General features: G+C 51.6%; 8 protein-coding genes across 8 annotated transcripts; 6 read left to right on the forward strand and 2 right to left on the reverse strand.

Moving 5' to 3' along the window:
- Positions 1–323: 323 nt before the first annotated feature.
- Positions 324–1575, forward strand: P170DRAFT_434291 (SCO family protein). Its single transcript, XM_024848681.1, has 3 exons — positions 324–862; positions 976–1300; positions 1365–1575. Exons 1-3 carry the CDS (start codon positions 401–403, stop codon positions 1484–1486), a joined length of 909 nt encoding a protein of 302 aa, XP_024707871.1. The 5' UTR covers positions 324–400; the 3' UTR covers positions 1487–1575.
- P170DRAFT_434292 (molybdopterin synthase catalytic subunit) lies at positions 1510–2309 on the reverse strand. Its single transcript, XM_024848682.1, has one exon. The coding sequence runs from the start codon at positions 2237–2239 to the stop codon at positions 1706–1708; it is 534 nt and encodes a 177-aa protein (XP_024707872.1). The 5' UTR covers positions 2240–2309; the 3' UTR covers positions 1510–1705.
- Positions 2310–3272: 963 nt separating this feature from the next.
- Positions 3273–5219, forward strand: P170DRAFT_402864 (glycoside hydrolase family 13 protein; the record flags this gene model as incomplete). The annotated part of the gene is made up of 3 exons (XM_024846450.1): positions 3273–3744; positions 3814–4573; positions 4633–5219. The coding sequence occupies 3 exons, from the start codon at positions 3273–3275 to the stop codon at positions 5156–5158; spliced, it is 1758 nt and encodes a 585-aa protein (XP_024707873.1). The 3' UTR covers positions 5159–5219.
- Positions 5220–5912: 693 nt separating this feature from the next.
- P170DRAFT_351543 (uncharacterized protein) lies at positions 5913–7218 on the forward strand (the record flags this gene model as incomplete). Its single annotated transcript, XM_024843872.1, has 4 exons — positions 5913–6092; positions 6149–6253; positions 6341–6411; positions 6462–7218. The coding sequence occupies 4 exons, from the start codon at positions 5913–5915 to the stop codon at positions 7216–7218; spliced, it is 1113 nt and encodes a 370-aa protein (XP_024707874.1).
- A 1871-nt stretch (positions 7219–9089) lies between these two features.
- P170DRAFT_378487 (lipase family protein) lies at positions 9090–11572 on the forward strand (the record flags this gene model as incomplete). The annotated part of the gene is made up of 4 exons (XM_024845449.1): positions 9090–9139; positions 10499–10699; positions 10760–11093; positions 11148–11572. 4 exons carry the CDS (start codon positions 9090–9092, stop codon positions 11487–11489), a joined length of 927 nt encoding a protein of 308 aa, XP_024707875.1. The 3' UTR covers positions 11490–11572.
- A 378-nt stretch (positions 11573–11950) lies between these two features.
- On the forward strand, positions 11951–12756 carry P170DRAFT_106745 (uncharacterized protein). The gene is made up of 2 exons (XM_024842295.1): positions 11951–12299; positions 12368–12756. The coding sequence occupies exons 1-2, from the start codon at positions 12200–12202 to the stop codon at positions 12691–12693; spliced, it is 426 nt and encodes a 141-aa protein (XP_024707876.1). The 5' UTR covers positions 11951–12199; the 3' UTR covers positions 12694–12756.
- A 576-nt stretch (positions 12757–13332) lies between these two features.
- On the forward strand, positions 13333–14231 carry P170DRAFT_402874 (succinate:quinone oxidoreductase subunit C; the record flags this gene model as incomplete). Its single annotated transcript, XM_024846451.1, has 4 exons — positions 13333–13363; positions 13418–13588; positions 13647–13701; positions 13778–14231. Exons 2-4 carry the CDS (start codon positions 13444–13446, stop codon positions 14229–14231), a joined length of 654 nt encoding a protein of 217 aa, XP_024707877.1. The 5' UTR covers positions 13333–13363; positions 13418–13443.
- A 252-nt stretch (positions 14232–14483) lies between these two features.
- On the reverse strand, positions 14484–15570 carry P170DRAFT_489317 (alpha/beta hydrolase family esterase; the record flags this gene model as incomplete). The annotated part of the gene is made up of 2 exons (XM_024853986.1): positions 14484–15288; positions 15551–15570. The coding sequence occupies 2 exons, from the start codon at positions 15568–15570 to the stop codon at positions 14484–14486; spliced, it is 825 nt and encodes a 274-aa protein (XP_024707878.1).
- Between the last annotated feature and the right edge of the window lie 70 nt (positions 15571–15640).

The raw sequence follows: 15640 nt of genomic DNA on the forward strand, positions 1-15640 counted from the left end.
CATTTCTCTGTCTCATTATCTTATCTCGTGTTGCATTTTCGCCTTTGAGACAGTGTTCATGAGAAGGGATTTCTTGCGTTGATATGTCTATTGCTGACCTCACCGTTCAACCTGCACACGAGAAGTATAGTAATTATTGTAATTCTAGAATCTATGGACTCGATTTTTGAGGGGTTAAAAGGTGCACTTTCCCAATAACCATAACTTGTAACATCATCTGGAGTACGATGACTCACGTGATATAATGTAGCCTTGAGGATCAGGCACTAAACTAAACCCCGTGCGGACTTGGAGATCCCGACTGAAGCCACCAACGGGTCCTCGGCGCAGTCTCCAACACGTCTTTTGCATTTCTTTCCAGAGAAGTCGGCTCGGTCGGAATTCCGTGCAAGTTCAAAAAATGGCCTCAACAATGCGACCACTTACCCGGCTCATCAGCCGTGCCTCCCGCCCTCTCGCTCACACCGTCGAAAACACGACACCGCGATCAATCTCATCCCAAGCCGGTCTTCTTCAATCGCTCCGACACACACCCACGCCAATTGCGATCCCCAGAACCAATGTCCCTTCCTCCCAGCGATCCTTCACGTCGTCGAGCCTGCGTGCTCGAGCTCGCACAATGGGCCAGCTGCGTGCCCGGAACTCCACGGGACCGTTTTCGTGGAAGGCCGCTCTGCTGTTCGTCATCACCGGCGGAGGTATGATCGTGTATTTCCGCGTCGAGAAGGAGCGTCTGGAGCGGAAGCGCATTGCGGAGATGAGCAAGGGCGTGGGAAGGCCTAAGGTCGGCGGGCCTTTCGTGCTGAAGGACCTGGACGGCAAGGAATTCACGGCGGAGGATCTGAAGGGGAAATATAGCTTTGTAGGTTTTCCACCGCTCCGCTCCGTCTTTTGGCGTCATTGGAATATGTCGTATCATGTCATGTCCATTTAGACGATGGCGAAAGTGATACTGACCGGCCACGGATACATTAGGTCTACTTCGGCTTCACGCATTGCCCCGACATCTGCCCCGACGAGCTGGACAAAATGGCCGAGATCATCGACGGCGTGAAGAAGGAAACGAACGGCGAGAATGTCTTCCTGCCTGTCTTCATCACCTGCGACCCTGTTCGTGACACGCCGGAAGTGCTGCGCTCGTATCTCCAGGAGTTCCATACCGGCATCATCGGCTTGACGGGCACCTATGAGCAGGTGAAGAACGTGTGCAAGCAGTACCGGGTGTATTTCAGCACGCCGCAGAATGTGACGCCTGGGGAGGACTACTTGGTTGATCACAGCATCTACTTCTATCTGATGGGTAAGTACATTGCCTCTTGTGACTGGGATGCGAAGGACGGATTGTTAACGGTGGTGCACTTTAGACCCCGAGGGTGACTTTGTCGAATGTATCGGACGCCAGGATACGCCCGAGTCGGCGACCAAGCTGATCATGGAGCATATCAATGACTGGAAGCGGGAGGGCAAGCCGCTGAAGAAAGAGTAGGTTGTATAATTAAAAATGCCTCGGCAGATATGTACAATAGAAAATACCCTACTCAATATGCACCGCTGGGAATGCAATGTAGAATACCCAACCAACACCAGTTTTCCGGTTCCATCAATCCTTCATTCAGAGCCTCCCAACCAGACCAATATATCCCCGACCCCCCGTGCTCTTCCGCATCAACCACCACCAGAACACGCAGCATTCAAAACCATAAGATCACTGCTCACCAACAACCCTCCCCTCAGCATCCCGATCCCGATTCGCCCTCCACTCCTTCTCCCCATCCGTAAACTCCTCCAGTTTCCAAATCTCCGCTTTCTCCTTACACAGCTCCAGCACCTCCTCTCCAGCCCTCCACGCCGCGCCACGATGTCCCGCACTCACCGCGATCACAATCGACGCCTCCGAGATCGGCACCGTGCCCAGCCGATGCGCGATCACGATCCCCAGCAGCTCGTGCTTGGCCACCGCGTCGTGCGCGATCTCGTCCAGCGTCTTCAGCGCGAGCGGCGGGTAGGCGGTGTAGCTGAGTTGCGAGACGGGGCGGTCTTCGAACGTGTTGCGCGTCGTGCCGAGGAAGAGCACGTTTGCGCCGGCGGAGGGCGACGACACCCGGGCGAGGGCGGCGCTGGCGTCGAGGAAGTTGTAGGTTAGGGAGATGTGGATGTTCAGGGCGGGGTCTTGGGCGGTGCGTGGGTAGGTTGTTGGGTCGAGGTGTGAGGGGATGTCGGAGGTTGAGTTGGAGGTCATTGTGAGGGAGGGAGGTGGTTTTGTTTGCTGGTCTGCTCTTGTATGATCTGGTCTGGTCTGGGGGGTAGGGGGATCGAGAGAGAGGAAGCAAGAATGAGTGCCTGATGAAGTGGGCTGTATAGGTGTTCTGGCCTGAGGCAGCGAAGGCTTATCGATGTGGGGGAAGTCCAGCGGGGTCGGCGAGATACTGTCACCTTTCATCAGGCACTCGTCGTTTTCTATCTGATTTGCCAGTCGGTCCTGATCTGCATGACTCGCTACTCTTGAATTGGTCGAGGTAATGCATGTGTTGTTCTACGATGTTCTCGTTTGAGTCGGAATTACTAACATATTAATTCAGCTCCTACGGGACGAGCTCTAGCTGATATCAAGCCATGGAGATTATGCAATGGACCTTGCTCATAAAAACATGGAAAGGTCAACTTAGTTTCAAAGATCATTTTCTTTAACTGAGACTAGATACTTGGAAAACAAGTTCTACAGACTTTGCTCGTTACAGGGCAGAAGCTCCTCGAGAGCTCAGATCCAGGTATGACGTCAGCACATTCATTCGCCATCATAAGAGAAACAATTCTCCTTGTTTCCTTTGAGGTGCTCGAATGTTAAGAGAAGAGATAAACAAAGTCATGACCCTGGAGCACAGACACTCCCTCTTCGAGCTCAAATCCATGCTCTAGCCAGCTCCAGTGCATCCAGCCCAATAGCATCGAATCATCTCGGGCCGAGTTCTGAGGTCCCATCCGTGTCCCTCCATCATTTGGTCAACTCAACCTGTGGATCCGCTCGCTGATAAGTTTCACTGGCGGATCACCCCCCTGACCCATTGAGAGATCCCAATGACGGTGCTCCTTCCTTCAAGGTGGGAGTGAACAACGAATCCACCGAGAATTTCTCCGCACCGACCAGTGCCCCGCGGTGGATGGATGCTCTGCCCCTCTTGAAAACAAAACAGCTCTGAGCTCTGTATATAAACAACCCGCCCAGCTACACCCCGAAAACTACAGATCACACCATCTTAAACCCCTCCGCAGCTATGACCAAATCTGCCAACCAGATCCACCGTGCCTGGTGGAAGGAATCGTCCGTTTATCAGATCTGGCCGGCCTCGTTCAAGGACTCCAACGATGACGGCATCGGTGATATTCCCGGTATCATCTCGAAGTTGGACCATATTAAGGACCTGGGAATTGATATTGTCTGGCTTTGTCCGTCCTACAAGTCGCCTCAGGTGGACATGGGGTATGATATCGCCGACTACTACAACATTGCGGATGAGTATGGCACGGTCGCAGACGTCGACAAGCTAATCAAAGGATGCCATGACCGGGGCATGAAGCTCCTCATGGACCTGGTGGTGAACCATACGAGTGACCAGATCGAGTGGTTCAAGCAGTCGCGCAGCTCCAAGGACAACGAATACCGCAACTGGTATGTCTGGAAGCCGGCCAAGTATGATGAGCAGGGCAATCGCCACCCGCCGAACAACTGGGTTTCGCACTTCCAGGGTACGCTATCTCCCTGCAATCGTCAACGAGCTTGGATGGTATCCAGCTAATATATAATCAACATAACAGGGAGTGCCTGGGAATGGGACGAGTTGACCGGCGAATACTACCTCCACCTCTACGCAACAGAACAGCCCGATCTCAACTGGGAGCACCCGCCCGTCCGCAAGGCAGTGGAAGAAATTATGCGATTTTGGCTGGACAAGGGTGCAGATGGATTCCGTATGGATGTGATCAACTTCATCAGCAAGTACCAGGACTTCCCAGATGCCCCCATCAAGGATCCTCGCACCCCTTGGCAATGGGGAGACAAGTGGTACGCCAACGGGCCTCGTCTCCACGAGTACCTGCAGTTTGTGGGAAGTATCCTCAAGGAATACGACACCTTCAGCGTGGGCGAGATGCCGTTCGTCACGGACACGAATGAGGTGCTCCGCGCCGTGCAGTATGACCGCAACGAGATCAACATGATTTTCAACTTCGAGCATGTGGACATCGACCACGGCAAATACGACAAATTCGAGCCCGGCAGCTGGAAGCTCACAGACCTGAAGGCTTTCTTCGAGAGGTGGCAGAAATTTATGTATGAGAATGATGGGTGGAACGCCCTGTACTGGGAGAACCACGACCAGCCCCGGTCGATTGACCGCTATGTGAACGCCAAAGAGGAGTACCGCAGCGCGGCAGGCAAGATGTTGGCGACCGTCTTGGCCTTGAAGTCTGGGTCTCCTTTCGTCTATCAGGGACAGGAAATTGGCATGCGAAACGTGCCGGTCGAGTGGGACATGGACGAGTACAAGGACATCGACTGTCTCAACCACTGGTATAGGTTTGTGGCCTCTTTATGGTTTTCCCATCTTATTGGAAAATGCTAACACATCCTGGCAGACTTCTCAAAAACCCCAAGGCCGACGACAAGACCAAGCAGATCGCCCGACAAGAGTACCAGAAGAAGTCCCGGGATAACGGCCGCACACCCGTCCAGTGGTCTCCCGCTCCCAACGGTGGCTTCACCGGCCCGAACGTCAAGCCGTGGATGTCCGTCAACCCCGACTACCAGCTGGTCAACGCCGAGGACCAAGCCCAGGACCCCGGCTCCCTCTACCACTACTGGGCCTCGGTGCTCAAACTGCGCAAACAGTACCTGGACATCTTCGTGTACGGAAACTACGAGCTCGTCGACCGGGATAGCCAGGAGATCTTCGCGTACACTCGCCAGTACGAGGCCCAGAAGGCGCTGGTGTTGGCGAACTGGACTGACAAGGAACTCGATTGGGACGCTGCCGGTAATGGCATCACGGGGGCTAAGGACGTGCTGCTAAATAGCTATGAGAGCGCCGAGGGAGCCAAGAAGCGGGTTTCCACTGCCAAGTGGTCTCTTCGGCCGTATGAAGCGATCGTGGTGCTTGTGTAGGCCTAATTGTGATCACCAGGGTTCAGTTGCTTGCGGGCGGGCAATAAACAAACAAATCCCGACAAGGTTAGAGATAAATACTCGACTATTCCAACTTTGATATTTTGAAACACGAGGTCAAAAATGCTTCTAGATATTTTTCCAGCTCATTAAATGCTTGACCAGCCACCGTAGAAACTGGACGGAGATGGAAAGCATCGAGCGCCGCCGAATTCATCGAAGGGTTGAATCGACGCCAAATCCGGCGACAAAATCTCGGCTCTGCCGATGTCGCGTGCGTAATGTTCCGTATCAGTACAGGCGGTAAGCCCTCAAATCCAATGAATTCCCGGTTTCCCTCTGAGTAGTCGTTAAAATACCTGTGCCAAAACAAGGGCTATATTACCGCTAACCCCCTTTGGGCCGGAGTATACATCCCTTCGATGGATCCGTCGGCCATCGCCTTCTTTGCTTCTTGAGACTACCGCATTCTAACCCCAAGATCTAAGCAATGGCACTCCACGGACCGTCTTTGTCAGAGGTTAATCATGGCATTCCCCATAAACACGAACACTACGTTTTCGAACACTTCCCCTGACCAGTGTCACTTTCCGTCGCAAATTTGGCGGTTGCTTGCCATGGTCCCTGTCCTGTCATATCATCTCACGACGGAGTGTCAATAATCCATGTTTACCTTCATCCACCCTGTGACTCTAAATCTCCAGCCCCTCTGACTCCCTTAATTTATCCCGTCGATTGAATCATGACTATCATCATGCGACGGTGGAATTCCATCACCGTCAAGATTGTCGTAGCTGCTCTGTGCAGCTACGCTGTCTTTAGCATTCTCCTCGGCGATCGAGAGACTTATAATTCAACGCGAAACCTAGTCCGCGCTGGTCAGCGCCGGATATATGGCTCGACTTTTGATCGCATCAATAACGAGACGCTCGGGGTATGTTTGACCATGTTGATGTGTGATTGACGTGTCTAATGCCTGGATCCGTCTAGTTTGAAAAAGTCTTTGCGATCGGACTGAAGGAGCGATCGGATAAGCGCGATTTTCTCACTCTGGCGGCTTCTGTCAGCGATATCAAGGTCGAATGGATTGATGGAGTCAAGCCGGAAACTATACCTGACAAGGCTTTGCCGGAGGTTTGTGGCTGTCGCTTTCTGCTGGAGTGTCAAGGCTAATAAGGACAGAGATATAACACGTCATGGTTGAAGCCTACGGTTGCTGGCTGTTGGCGCGCGCATATGAATGCGATGCAAGAGTGAGTGGGACGACTTCCTCCATACGATGGAAATGCTAATAAAGAAATAGAATAGTAAACAACCGATACTCTACGGCTCTAATTCTGGAGGATGACGCCGACTGGGACGTTTCCATACGGCAACAGCTTCGCGAATTTGCTCAAGGGGTGCGGACGATAACCAATAACCAAAAAGCACCTAAGCAAACACCTTACGGCACCAATTGGGATGTTCTCTGGGTGGGAGGCTGTTCGGCGGGCCCTGGATCGCAAGAATCAAACATCTACGCCGTCCCGAATGATCCCACGGTGGCGGCTGTCCGACACCGGCGTAACATCTGGGGAGGGCCCTCTGAGACATGGAAGAAGAAGCATCCCGAGTATCCGGAGGACTCGACGCGGTATATCTTCCGTGCGCAGACGGGATGTTGTACGTACGGGTACGCCGTGACCTATGAAGGTGCGAGGAGGATGATTGCCGCGTTGTCGGTTGATTATATGGATCTGGCCATCGATAACTCCATGAGCGATATGTGTGCTGGCAACAATCGTGAACAGATACGCTGCTACGGTCCGTATCCCAACATCATCGGGACCTACAAACAGGCCGGCTTTGCGTCGCGGGGGTCCGATATCGAGGTGTACAACGACGAGTATCACGAGGCCAGCGCACACAATATGATCTACAGCACTAGGATGAACATCCATCGGCTTCTTGCAGGAGACGACACGGTTTCTGGACAATATGCTGATGAACAGGATACGTGGCTCAAGGGCGAGGTCAAGATCAGTGAGCTCCAGTATCCGGCTGGTCGTCTGGTTCCTTGAGCAATAGACTGCTGCATGTGTATGTTTTTATTTCTGTTTTTTCTTCAGGCGAACCTTTTCTGTGTCATTAATATCCAATCAAACGATGCATACTTTTTATTTCTGTCTTCTGGGAATCCAGGGCCCTTAACTGAAAGTTGTTCTGTAGTACAGATTGAAACACCGTATATCTTCTAGAAACTATAGTAGTGAAACCTTCACTTTTACTCGACTACTCATTAGCTAATGGAATGCAACCTCTCTCTCCGTGCCTTTTCTTGGGGTGCTGCACCATTTCCGAATGCGGACATCTCAACCGCACTCGGCCTGTCCGTGGAGACAGCGTCAATACAAAAGCAGGAGATCTACAAAGACCCCAATCCGGAAGACTTGGTCAGTCAAATGATCATGACACTTGTCAACCGTTCTTCTCGCCCATAATGCTCTTTTTTCTCCCTCGACTGCACGATTTTCACCATACCTGATGACCAGTCCTCCGATGGCCAAATCAATCCATGGTTAGAAATTGCACATCCAACTTGCACATCCTTTCTCATTAAGTTCAGGAACAGCTCTCGCTCATCCTTTGTCAGCCAATGCTTGGGTAGCATTGCACTGTCCTGACAGCTGACTCGTTCCACGGTCTTTCGGGTTCTCGACTGGTGGTGATGTATGTGCTGCAACACTGCTGATGTGGCCCAGTCCTACTACGAAGCATATAATACAGTCACCAAGGAAAAGTCAGCCAAGTGACCCGCGACCCCTAGACACTCCCATGTTTGTACATCTGTGAGTTGAGCACATCGCCCAGCCAAACATGGTCTTCTCATCACGACACGGGGAGCAAGATGACCCCGAGTCGGGTCAACTCCTCAAGACGGAGAAGTACGACGATGATCTGGAAAAGAAAATCCCCGAAAAAGCCGGGGCTCCATCCTTCATGAGCGTGGCCATATGGACGATGATCAACGTTATCTCAACCGTGGCCATTGTAAGCCCTCACTCCCCATCCTATACTACCTAGGATTATGTTCCGCATACTAACAGCCCTAACCGCAGGTCTTCACCAACAAATCCATTCTCTCCGACCCATCCTTCCGCAACTGCCAGGTCTCCTTCGCCGCGTATCACTTCTTCGTCACCGGCGCAACCCTATGGGTCGCCTCCCGCTCGTGGTTCGGCCTCTTCGTGCCCAAAGAAGTCAACATCCGCCAAATGCTGCCCCTATCAGCCGCCATGGGCGTACAAGTCGTTCTCCAGAACCTGGGCCTGGCCAACTCCTCCGTGATGTTCCACCAACTCGCCCGGCTTCTCCTCACCCCCGTAACCGCCCTCCTGAACTACATCTTCTACGGCGCGCGCATCCCCCGCGCTTCCATCTCCCCGCTCGTGCTCCTCTGCGCCGGCGTCGGAATCGTCACATACTACGACTCCCTGCCCAAGGATGACGGCAAAACCACCACCTCCTTCTGGGGTATTGTGTTTGCCTTCTCGGGTGTCGCTGCTAGCGCGATCTACACCGTCTGGATCGGCTTCTATCATCGCAAACTCGAGATGTCGAGCATGCAGCTGCTTTTGAACCAGGCACCGATCAGTGCCGGGTTGCTGCTGATTACTATCCCGTGGATTGAGACTCCGCCTGTCATGTCGTATGTGCCGAGCTCGATGTGGTTTTTGATTCTGATGGTTTGTTCACCTTATGCCTTATCTCTCCTTCTATCCTTGGGGAAACCGTGCTGATAGTCCTCTAGAGCGGCGTCTTCGCCTGCCTCGTCAACCTCTCTGGGTTCTACATCATCGACGCCGCAGGCCCCGTGAGCAGCACCGTCATCGGGCAGTTGAAGACCTGCGTGATTGTGGGCTTGGGATGGGCGTCCAGTAGCCATGCAGTCATGGGTCAGAGCGTCATGGGCATTGTGATGGCGTTGATCGGAATGGCATTGTAAGTTCTAAGTTCCCTTGGCTATGATGATTTATGCTTTCCTTTTCAGGGCTGCAGTTGACTTTGTTGCGTTGCAGGTATATGAATATTATTCTGAGACAGCCGAATGCTAAGGCGTGATTGAACTGGAGGTTATTTGTGTTGGAATATGTATGTGTCTCGGATTGAACACGGGAAGGGGGCGCTTGGTAGGTTGGCAAGATGAGTCGCTCTGTGCACTGTTGGAGTTACATGGATGGAGTATTATTAAAGCTATGGCGTTTATCAATAGTGGTAATTCTATGATCATTGGTTAGTGAAAATATAAGATAATACATATGACACACGGAGTGATTGAATCTAGCAACTATGGCCTTTGGATTGTTCTAACCCATATCCAATCCTAGTATGATCCATGGACAACTAGTGGCATTATCGATCTGCACTCTCAAGTTAGCGCAATGGCAAGTCTACACGGACATTCCTCCATTCGGTATTTGATCGGATCATGCATAGTTCCCTGTCGTGATTGACTGGGTTTCTCGGCTGAATAATGCAAGGAGAGCACATATGTCTCGGTACACCTGCAAGTACTAAAGTTTTTCGCAGGGATCTGAATCATTCACATTCAGGGATTCAAGTCTCGTTATGTATACCACCCAGTGGTGCATCCTCGTGGGGGTTTCGGCCCCTCAGCTGAAGGTCCACCCCCCACTGCCTGAGAAAAAGCATTTCCATCCCCGCCGCATTCCACACCCCTGGATCACATGAATCAGGGTAGCATTCTGCAATTCAGCTCAGCTGCAGATGCGGGGTGATTCAGCACCGAGCTGGTAGTTCCTCCGGTCTAATTAAATGTTCGAGCGAATTGAATCACGCGCAACTGGCCAGACAAGCAGTCGGTAAGGCGTGATCAGCTAAATCCCATTAGCTCGGTCTCTAGTATGTAGCTCCGGAACTGATGCCGTAGCTGGGAATCTAAGACCGGCAGGCAGCTGACAATTCTCATGGATTTTAATATTCGCGTTAATCAATTCTCTCGCTAGGATTCGGGGTTCCTCCTGGATTGGCTTTTCTGTGCATGCAGGTTCCGGGCTGAGATGGGGCAGCTGAATATCGTTTTTTTTTTTTTTTCCTTTGTTTCTTTTTTTTTTTTCACCTTGTGTGTTCAGCCGAGGATAATGGCATGAGCAGGTATAAAGAGGGATTCCAGTCCTGCGAAAATGAAGTCCATCAGGAAAATTGAGTCCGCTGTTCTTCGCTAATACAATGATGTTCTTGTCCGGTTTGGCCTTGTGTGCTGCTGTTTTCCCGTCCTTCGGGCATGCATTGACACTTCCAGCTCGGAGAGGTCTGGTCCCAAAGTCTCCCTGTTCCAAGTCCACTGCTTGAAGCTGACTCGAGTATAGATGTATCCTCTTCGGTCCTGGAGGAGCTCACCCGCAACGCACAGTATGCCGCGGCCACGAACTGCGCCGCAAACCACAACGAGACCTCCCCGGGCTCAGCCGTCTACTGCGACAAGGGATTCTGTGATCTGATCGCCGCATCCGACACGGAGATCATCAAGGGATTCTGGGGGTAGGCCACCTCATTTAATTCCACCTAGCATCATAACCACAGCTAACAGCAAACCACCAGATTGAGCCCCGGCGACACGACCGGCTACCTCGCTCTGGACCGCACGCACAAGCGCATCCTGCTCGCCTACCGAGGCACCGTATCCGATGAGAACGGCGAGACGGACCTGAAGTTCCAGCACGTCGACGCGTCCGATGCGTGCACGGGCTGCAAAGCCCACGAGGGGTTCTGGGGGGCCTCGAACGCTGCGATCGAGTCGCTCCAGTCCAGCGTCGAGTCCGCGGCAAAGGAGAACCCGGATTATACGATCACTGTGATCGGACATAGTCTTGGAGGCGCCCTGGCGACGTTGGGGGCCGTGTCGCTGCGTAATGCGGGCCATACGGTCGATCTGGTACGTTCGGAATTTCTCGCCGTGTTCAATGCTCGGAAGCTAATGCAGTTGCAGTATACCTATGGCGCACCGTCGGTGGGCAACTATGACTTTGCGAAGTATATCACGGAGCAGACTGCGGGCAAGAACTATCGCGTGACGCACACCAATGATGAGGTTCCCAAGGTCTTGTATCGGTCGTCCAGGGAGTGGTTGCTTCACCTTATAGTGCCGGAGTATAGCCAGTCTTCGCCCGAATATTGGGTCACTTCGGAGAATGGGGTCATCCCGACTGTCTCGGACATCAAATTCATTGAGGGTGTCAATAATGAGGACGGGAACTTGAGCCAGGGAGGCATCACACTGAATGCTCATGGTTGGTATTTGGGGAATATGTCGGTGTGCGCTGAGATCTAGTTGGCTTGGATGTTGGTGTTGATTGGTGATTGGGTTTATGTCACTTTGGTCGGGAATTGAGACCCTTTGCCTGTCATTTCCACCCGAAACCATTGAATTGCTGACCCTGGTTCATCGACCCTTGGCTATGAGGACAAAGGCTGGATAAAATTGGAATCCACACAAAGGGTATATAGGCTATAACTGCTAACACAATTGACATATATCGAGGATGAGAGAAATAAGAGCAGGGATTTCACTGCAGAAATTGCACTTACCCAAACCGGTTACATTCATGGCCGGCAGAGCTTAATATTGTTCTCAACCGTGTAGAGTATCGAAGTGTGATATCCCTGAATTAAGGACTTTGAGATCTAGCCCTAACGCCAGAACATACGTGACTTTCAAAGGTCTTTTTTAGTTCCCTACTAGTATGACTCCGCCTCGTGTTATCTAAATTCATCTTGCCTTGTTCCCTTATAATAGTACTGAAGATTGCGGGGATTCTACTCACTTCAGATACTATGAATATCTCTACTGCAGTTTCACTATGAGTGTGAATGCCTGATCCCGGAGAGGAGAATTTGCCATCTCCTGATGGCTATAAAATCACCCGTCTATGCTTCTTCCTCTCTGTCTCTTCCACAAGCCGACACCTGTTTACTGTGAGCCCCATTTATTCTACTGGGCACAATACCACCTATTAGATACATTCAATATTCAGAAAAACGATGAAGTTCTTTGGATTGGTTCTGCTGCTCGCAGCCCTCGTGGCCTCGCGTGCTGTTGTTCATCCGGATGACAGGAGTGACCTCACTCAGATCATCCGAGGTTTGTTCTCCCTATATCTCATATCCCCTCTATATACCCTTTAAATTTGACTGATCAAACCTCGACAGACGTCTCTCCGCCTACCGCCACTGCTCCCGAATTGGTGACTCGAGAACACGAATCCGAAGACACCGATAACACCTTTGAAGATGTCTCCCTGAACCCGATGGTTCCTACTAAAACCGAGCCTAGCGAAGACACAGACGACGAAGATACCGAAGCCGATGAAAAGGAAGACCGTGATGGCCTAGTCGTCCGGAAAGTCAACCGGAAGGAGACCTGCGCTAGCGCCAGAGGTTGCCCCCTCAATACCTACTGCTGTTACGGTGCCAAACACTGCTGTCTCAACAAGAAGAGCCCCTATGGGCTCAGCTATTATAATCCGTGGGCGTGAGCTGCCCCGGGAGGTTTTGGGGTTGGTGGATGATTGGTTTCTTCCCTGTTTTTGGTTCTGTGGGACCTTCTGCTTTGTGAGTTTTATTCGGGGAGGATGGGGCATTTAGTTCTTGCACTTAGATGGTTAGATCTTACCGCCGGTTTCTCTGACAAGGGTTTCTAGGCTGATTGCTGCTGAATCAATTGTATCAATCATTGCTCTTGAAGTAACTTGGAATATTCAAGCGCAAGTACGGTAGTTCAATCCGGATGCGCGATCCAGCAGAATAAACGTTCCTGTCAACCCGGATCTCATCTGTTCCTTCCTCTTCTCGTTCTGGCAACTGAACTGTCTAATCCATTCATTTCAAATGTCCGTATAATCCAGGTAGTTCATTGGCTGGGCAGACCAGGATCGACGCTATCTCGCCCCGGAAACATCGATCTCCACCAGACCCGGATTGTTTTCGCGCCAGCACTTCCACCTTGACAGCTCCATTGTACTGGCCGTCCTAGGCATGTTCAAATTCTCGGGTTATGCACGCAGACTCTTGGATAATCAGTATGCCGTGTTAACCTATGTAGGAAAATGCAATTACGGCCGTCGATCACGTCTCCTTACGGCCATGAGTCATGAATATTGCCAGGGGCCGGAATAACCGTGTAAGATTGGGAATTCCTACTACGAGGTATGTGACCTATCAGCCAGCGAATTTATCTGTTCTGACTACAGGGTCTGACAGGAGGTAAGACCGATTATGACGCCTTTATGACTACACGGCTATATGGTTTTGTCTACACAGAAGACGTCGAACCAAGGCCTTCTCCTTCGCAGGATCTCTCCTCTCAAAACTCATATCTAACATCTCCCTTTAAAATGTTTACAATCAACCCCCGACCACTTCGGGGCTGCAGTATGCATCCCGACCTTTTGTTCATTGCCTCTTGGCTAACCTGCTGTTCTAATTCAAGTTCGCTCGCTCCAGCTCTCTCAATATGGCTCACATATACGCGTCTTGTCACCGAGGTGAGCCCTCTTATCATCCCCTTTTTTGTGCTAAATCTCAAGGTTTAACCGTCACTCTCCATTTGGACTCTCTCAGATTCTCCTCGCAATTAAGTAAACCAGCGGACGCCGGCAGCCGTCTAGCACAACAACGCCTCAAGCGCCCTGTGTCTCCCTACTTCTCTATCTACCGCCCTCAGATAACATGGGTTGTCAGTATCACCACCCGAATCACCGGGATTGCGCTCTCGGGGGGCATGTACCTCTTCGCGACAGCCTACCTCTTATCGCCAGTAACGGGGTGGGACATCGGTTCCGAGTCCCTGGCGACGAGCTTTAGCAGTCTCTCTCAAGTGGCTGCATTCGCGCTGAAATTTGGCGTTGCGCTTCCGTTTACGTTCCATTGCTTCAATGGAGTTTGTCACCTTGTGTGGGATACAGGTCGGGGGCTGAGGAACAAGCAAGTCAATCGAAGTGGGTGGGCGGTGGTTGGGACTTCAAGCGTCGCTGCTGCTCTTTTGGCTTCGTGGAAGCCGAGCGATGATGCGTAGGTGTGTCGATTGTTTGGGAAGCTTAAATTATTTGATTGCAGGCTCATCACGATTCTTTATTCAAATGGGATCTCTACTATGCCAACAAGTTTAACACGATTAACTAAAATACAACCCTCAAGCGGGCCCAATCCAGCCTTCTTGATACATGCATCATCCATATCTCATGTTTACTCGTCTGGTGCTGATTATACTATATCCCAATCCCTCCCTATCATCACAGACACTCCATCTCATGCTCCGCATCTATCTTCAACCAAATTGAGTGAAAAAGCTCCACGTCTCCGGAGGAACAAATGACTTCGTCGCGCTGTCCCCAATGCCACCGTCATACGGCGCCGCCGTATGATTCCCATCAAACGCAATCCACCAGACCGGATGATCCTGGCAGCCAGGATACTCCGTCTTGATATGGGTGAGACTCCCAGGCTTTGGTTCCGGGACAATCAACGGAACCTGGCACCCATTAACCGCCACCCACCTATCTCTCATCTTCCGCCCTCCTTCTATAATCAAAAACGTGTCATTGATTCCATGCACCCCCATATACGCAAACGGCTCCTTTCCCCCTTCACACCCACTGACCACCGCCCCGCCTATTCCAACCCCCGCCCTAAACCTATCTGCCAACGAACAGCCCACCGAAAAAGTCATCCCGGCACCATAGCTCCATCCCGTGGCGAACACCAGGCTCGTATTCACACACAAATCTGCCTCCAGCGCCTCCGTCAGTGCAGCCACGAACTCGATGTCTTTGCCATTGATATTGGGCCACCCGCGCACTAGGCCGTTCGGGGCGACGAATATGGCGCTGTTGTTGGCGAGTCGGTGCAGCCCGTAGTATGCGTATGTGCCGGTCTCGACCCAGCTGCCGGTCACGACCTCTTCCATGTCCGAGTTCAGGAAGTGGAAGCCGAATATCATCCGGTAGGGGGTGTTGAAGTCGTAGTTGTCGGGCAGCAGGGTGTGGAACCTTCGTATCTCGCCGTTCACGAGCATCTTGTGGTAGCCGGTCGTTAGGGTTGGGGCTCTTCCGCACCCGCGGGACAGGGATTGACTGAGGATAGGGATATGCAAGAGCGATATGGCGAGAAACGTAGTTAGCAGATGCATTTGACTGAGCAATTTTGGTTGTATGTGAGGAATTTGGGGGGGTACTCTTGGGATCGACGCTTTGGGGGTGGCCTATTTCTCAGCATATGCTTTTTTCATCTTCACTGGAATAGCATCGGTCTTTTCAAGGGGCTTTCTATGCTACGGTGACATTCTGAAAACTTACTTTCCTCTGTCTTGAGGGACTATCACAGTCCCAAATAAACTTTGTATGGATGACAGGCATCTTGGCGCCTCTCTCATACTAATCGGACGGTTTATGAAGGGTATGTTATCTTGTAGAGCCTAATTAGCGT

This window comes from Aspergillus steynii (assembly GCF_002849105.1).
Source record: "Aspergillus steynii IBT 23096 chromosome Unknown P170scaffold_2, whole genome shotgun sequence".
Classification (NCBI taxonomy): Eukaryota; Fungi; Ascomycota; class Eurotiomycetes; order Eurotiales; family Aspergillaceae; genus Aspergillus; species Aspergillus steynii.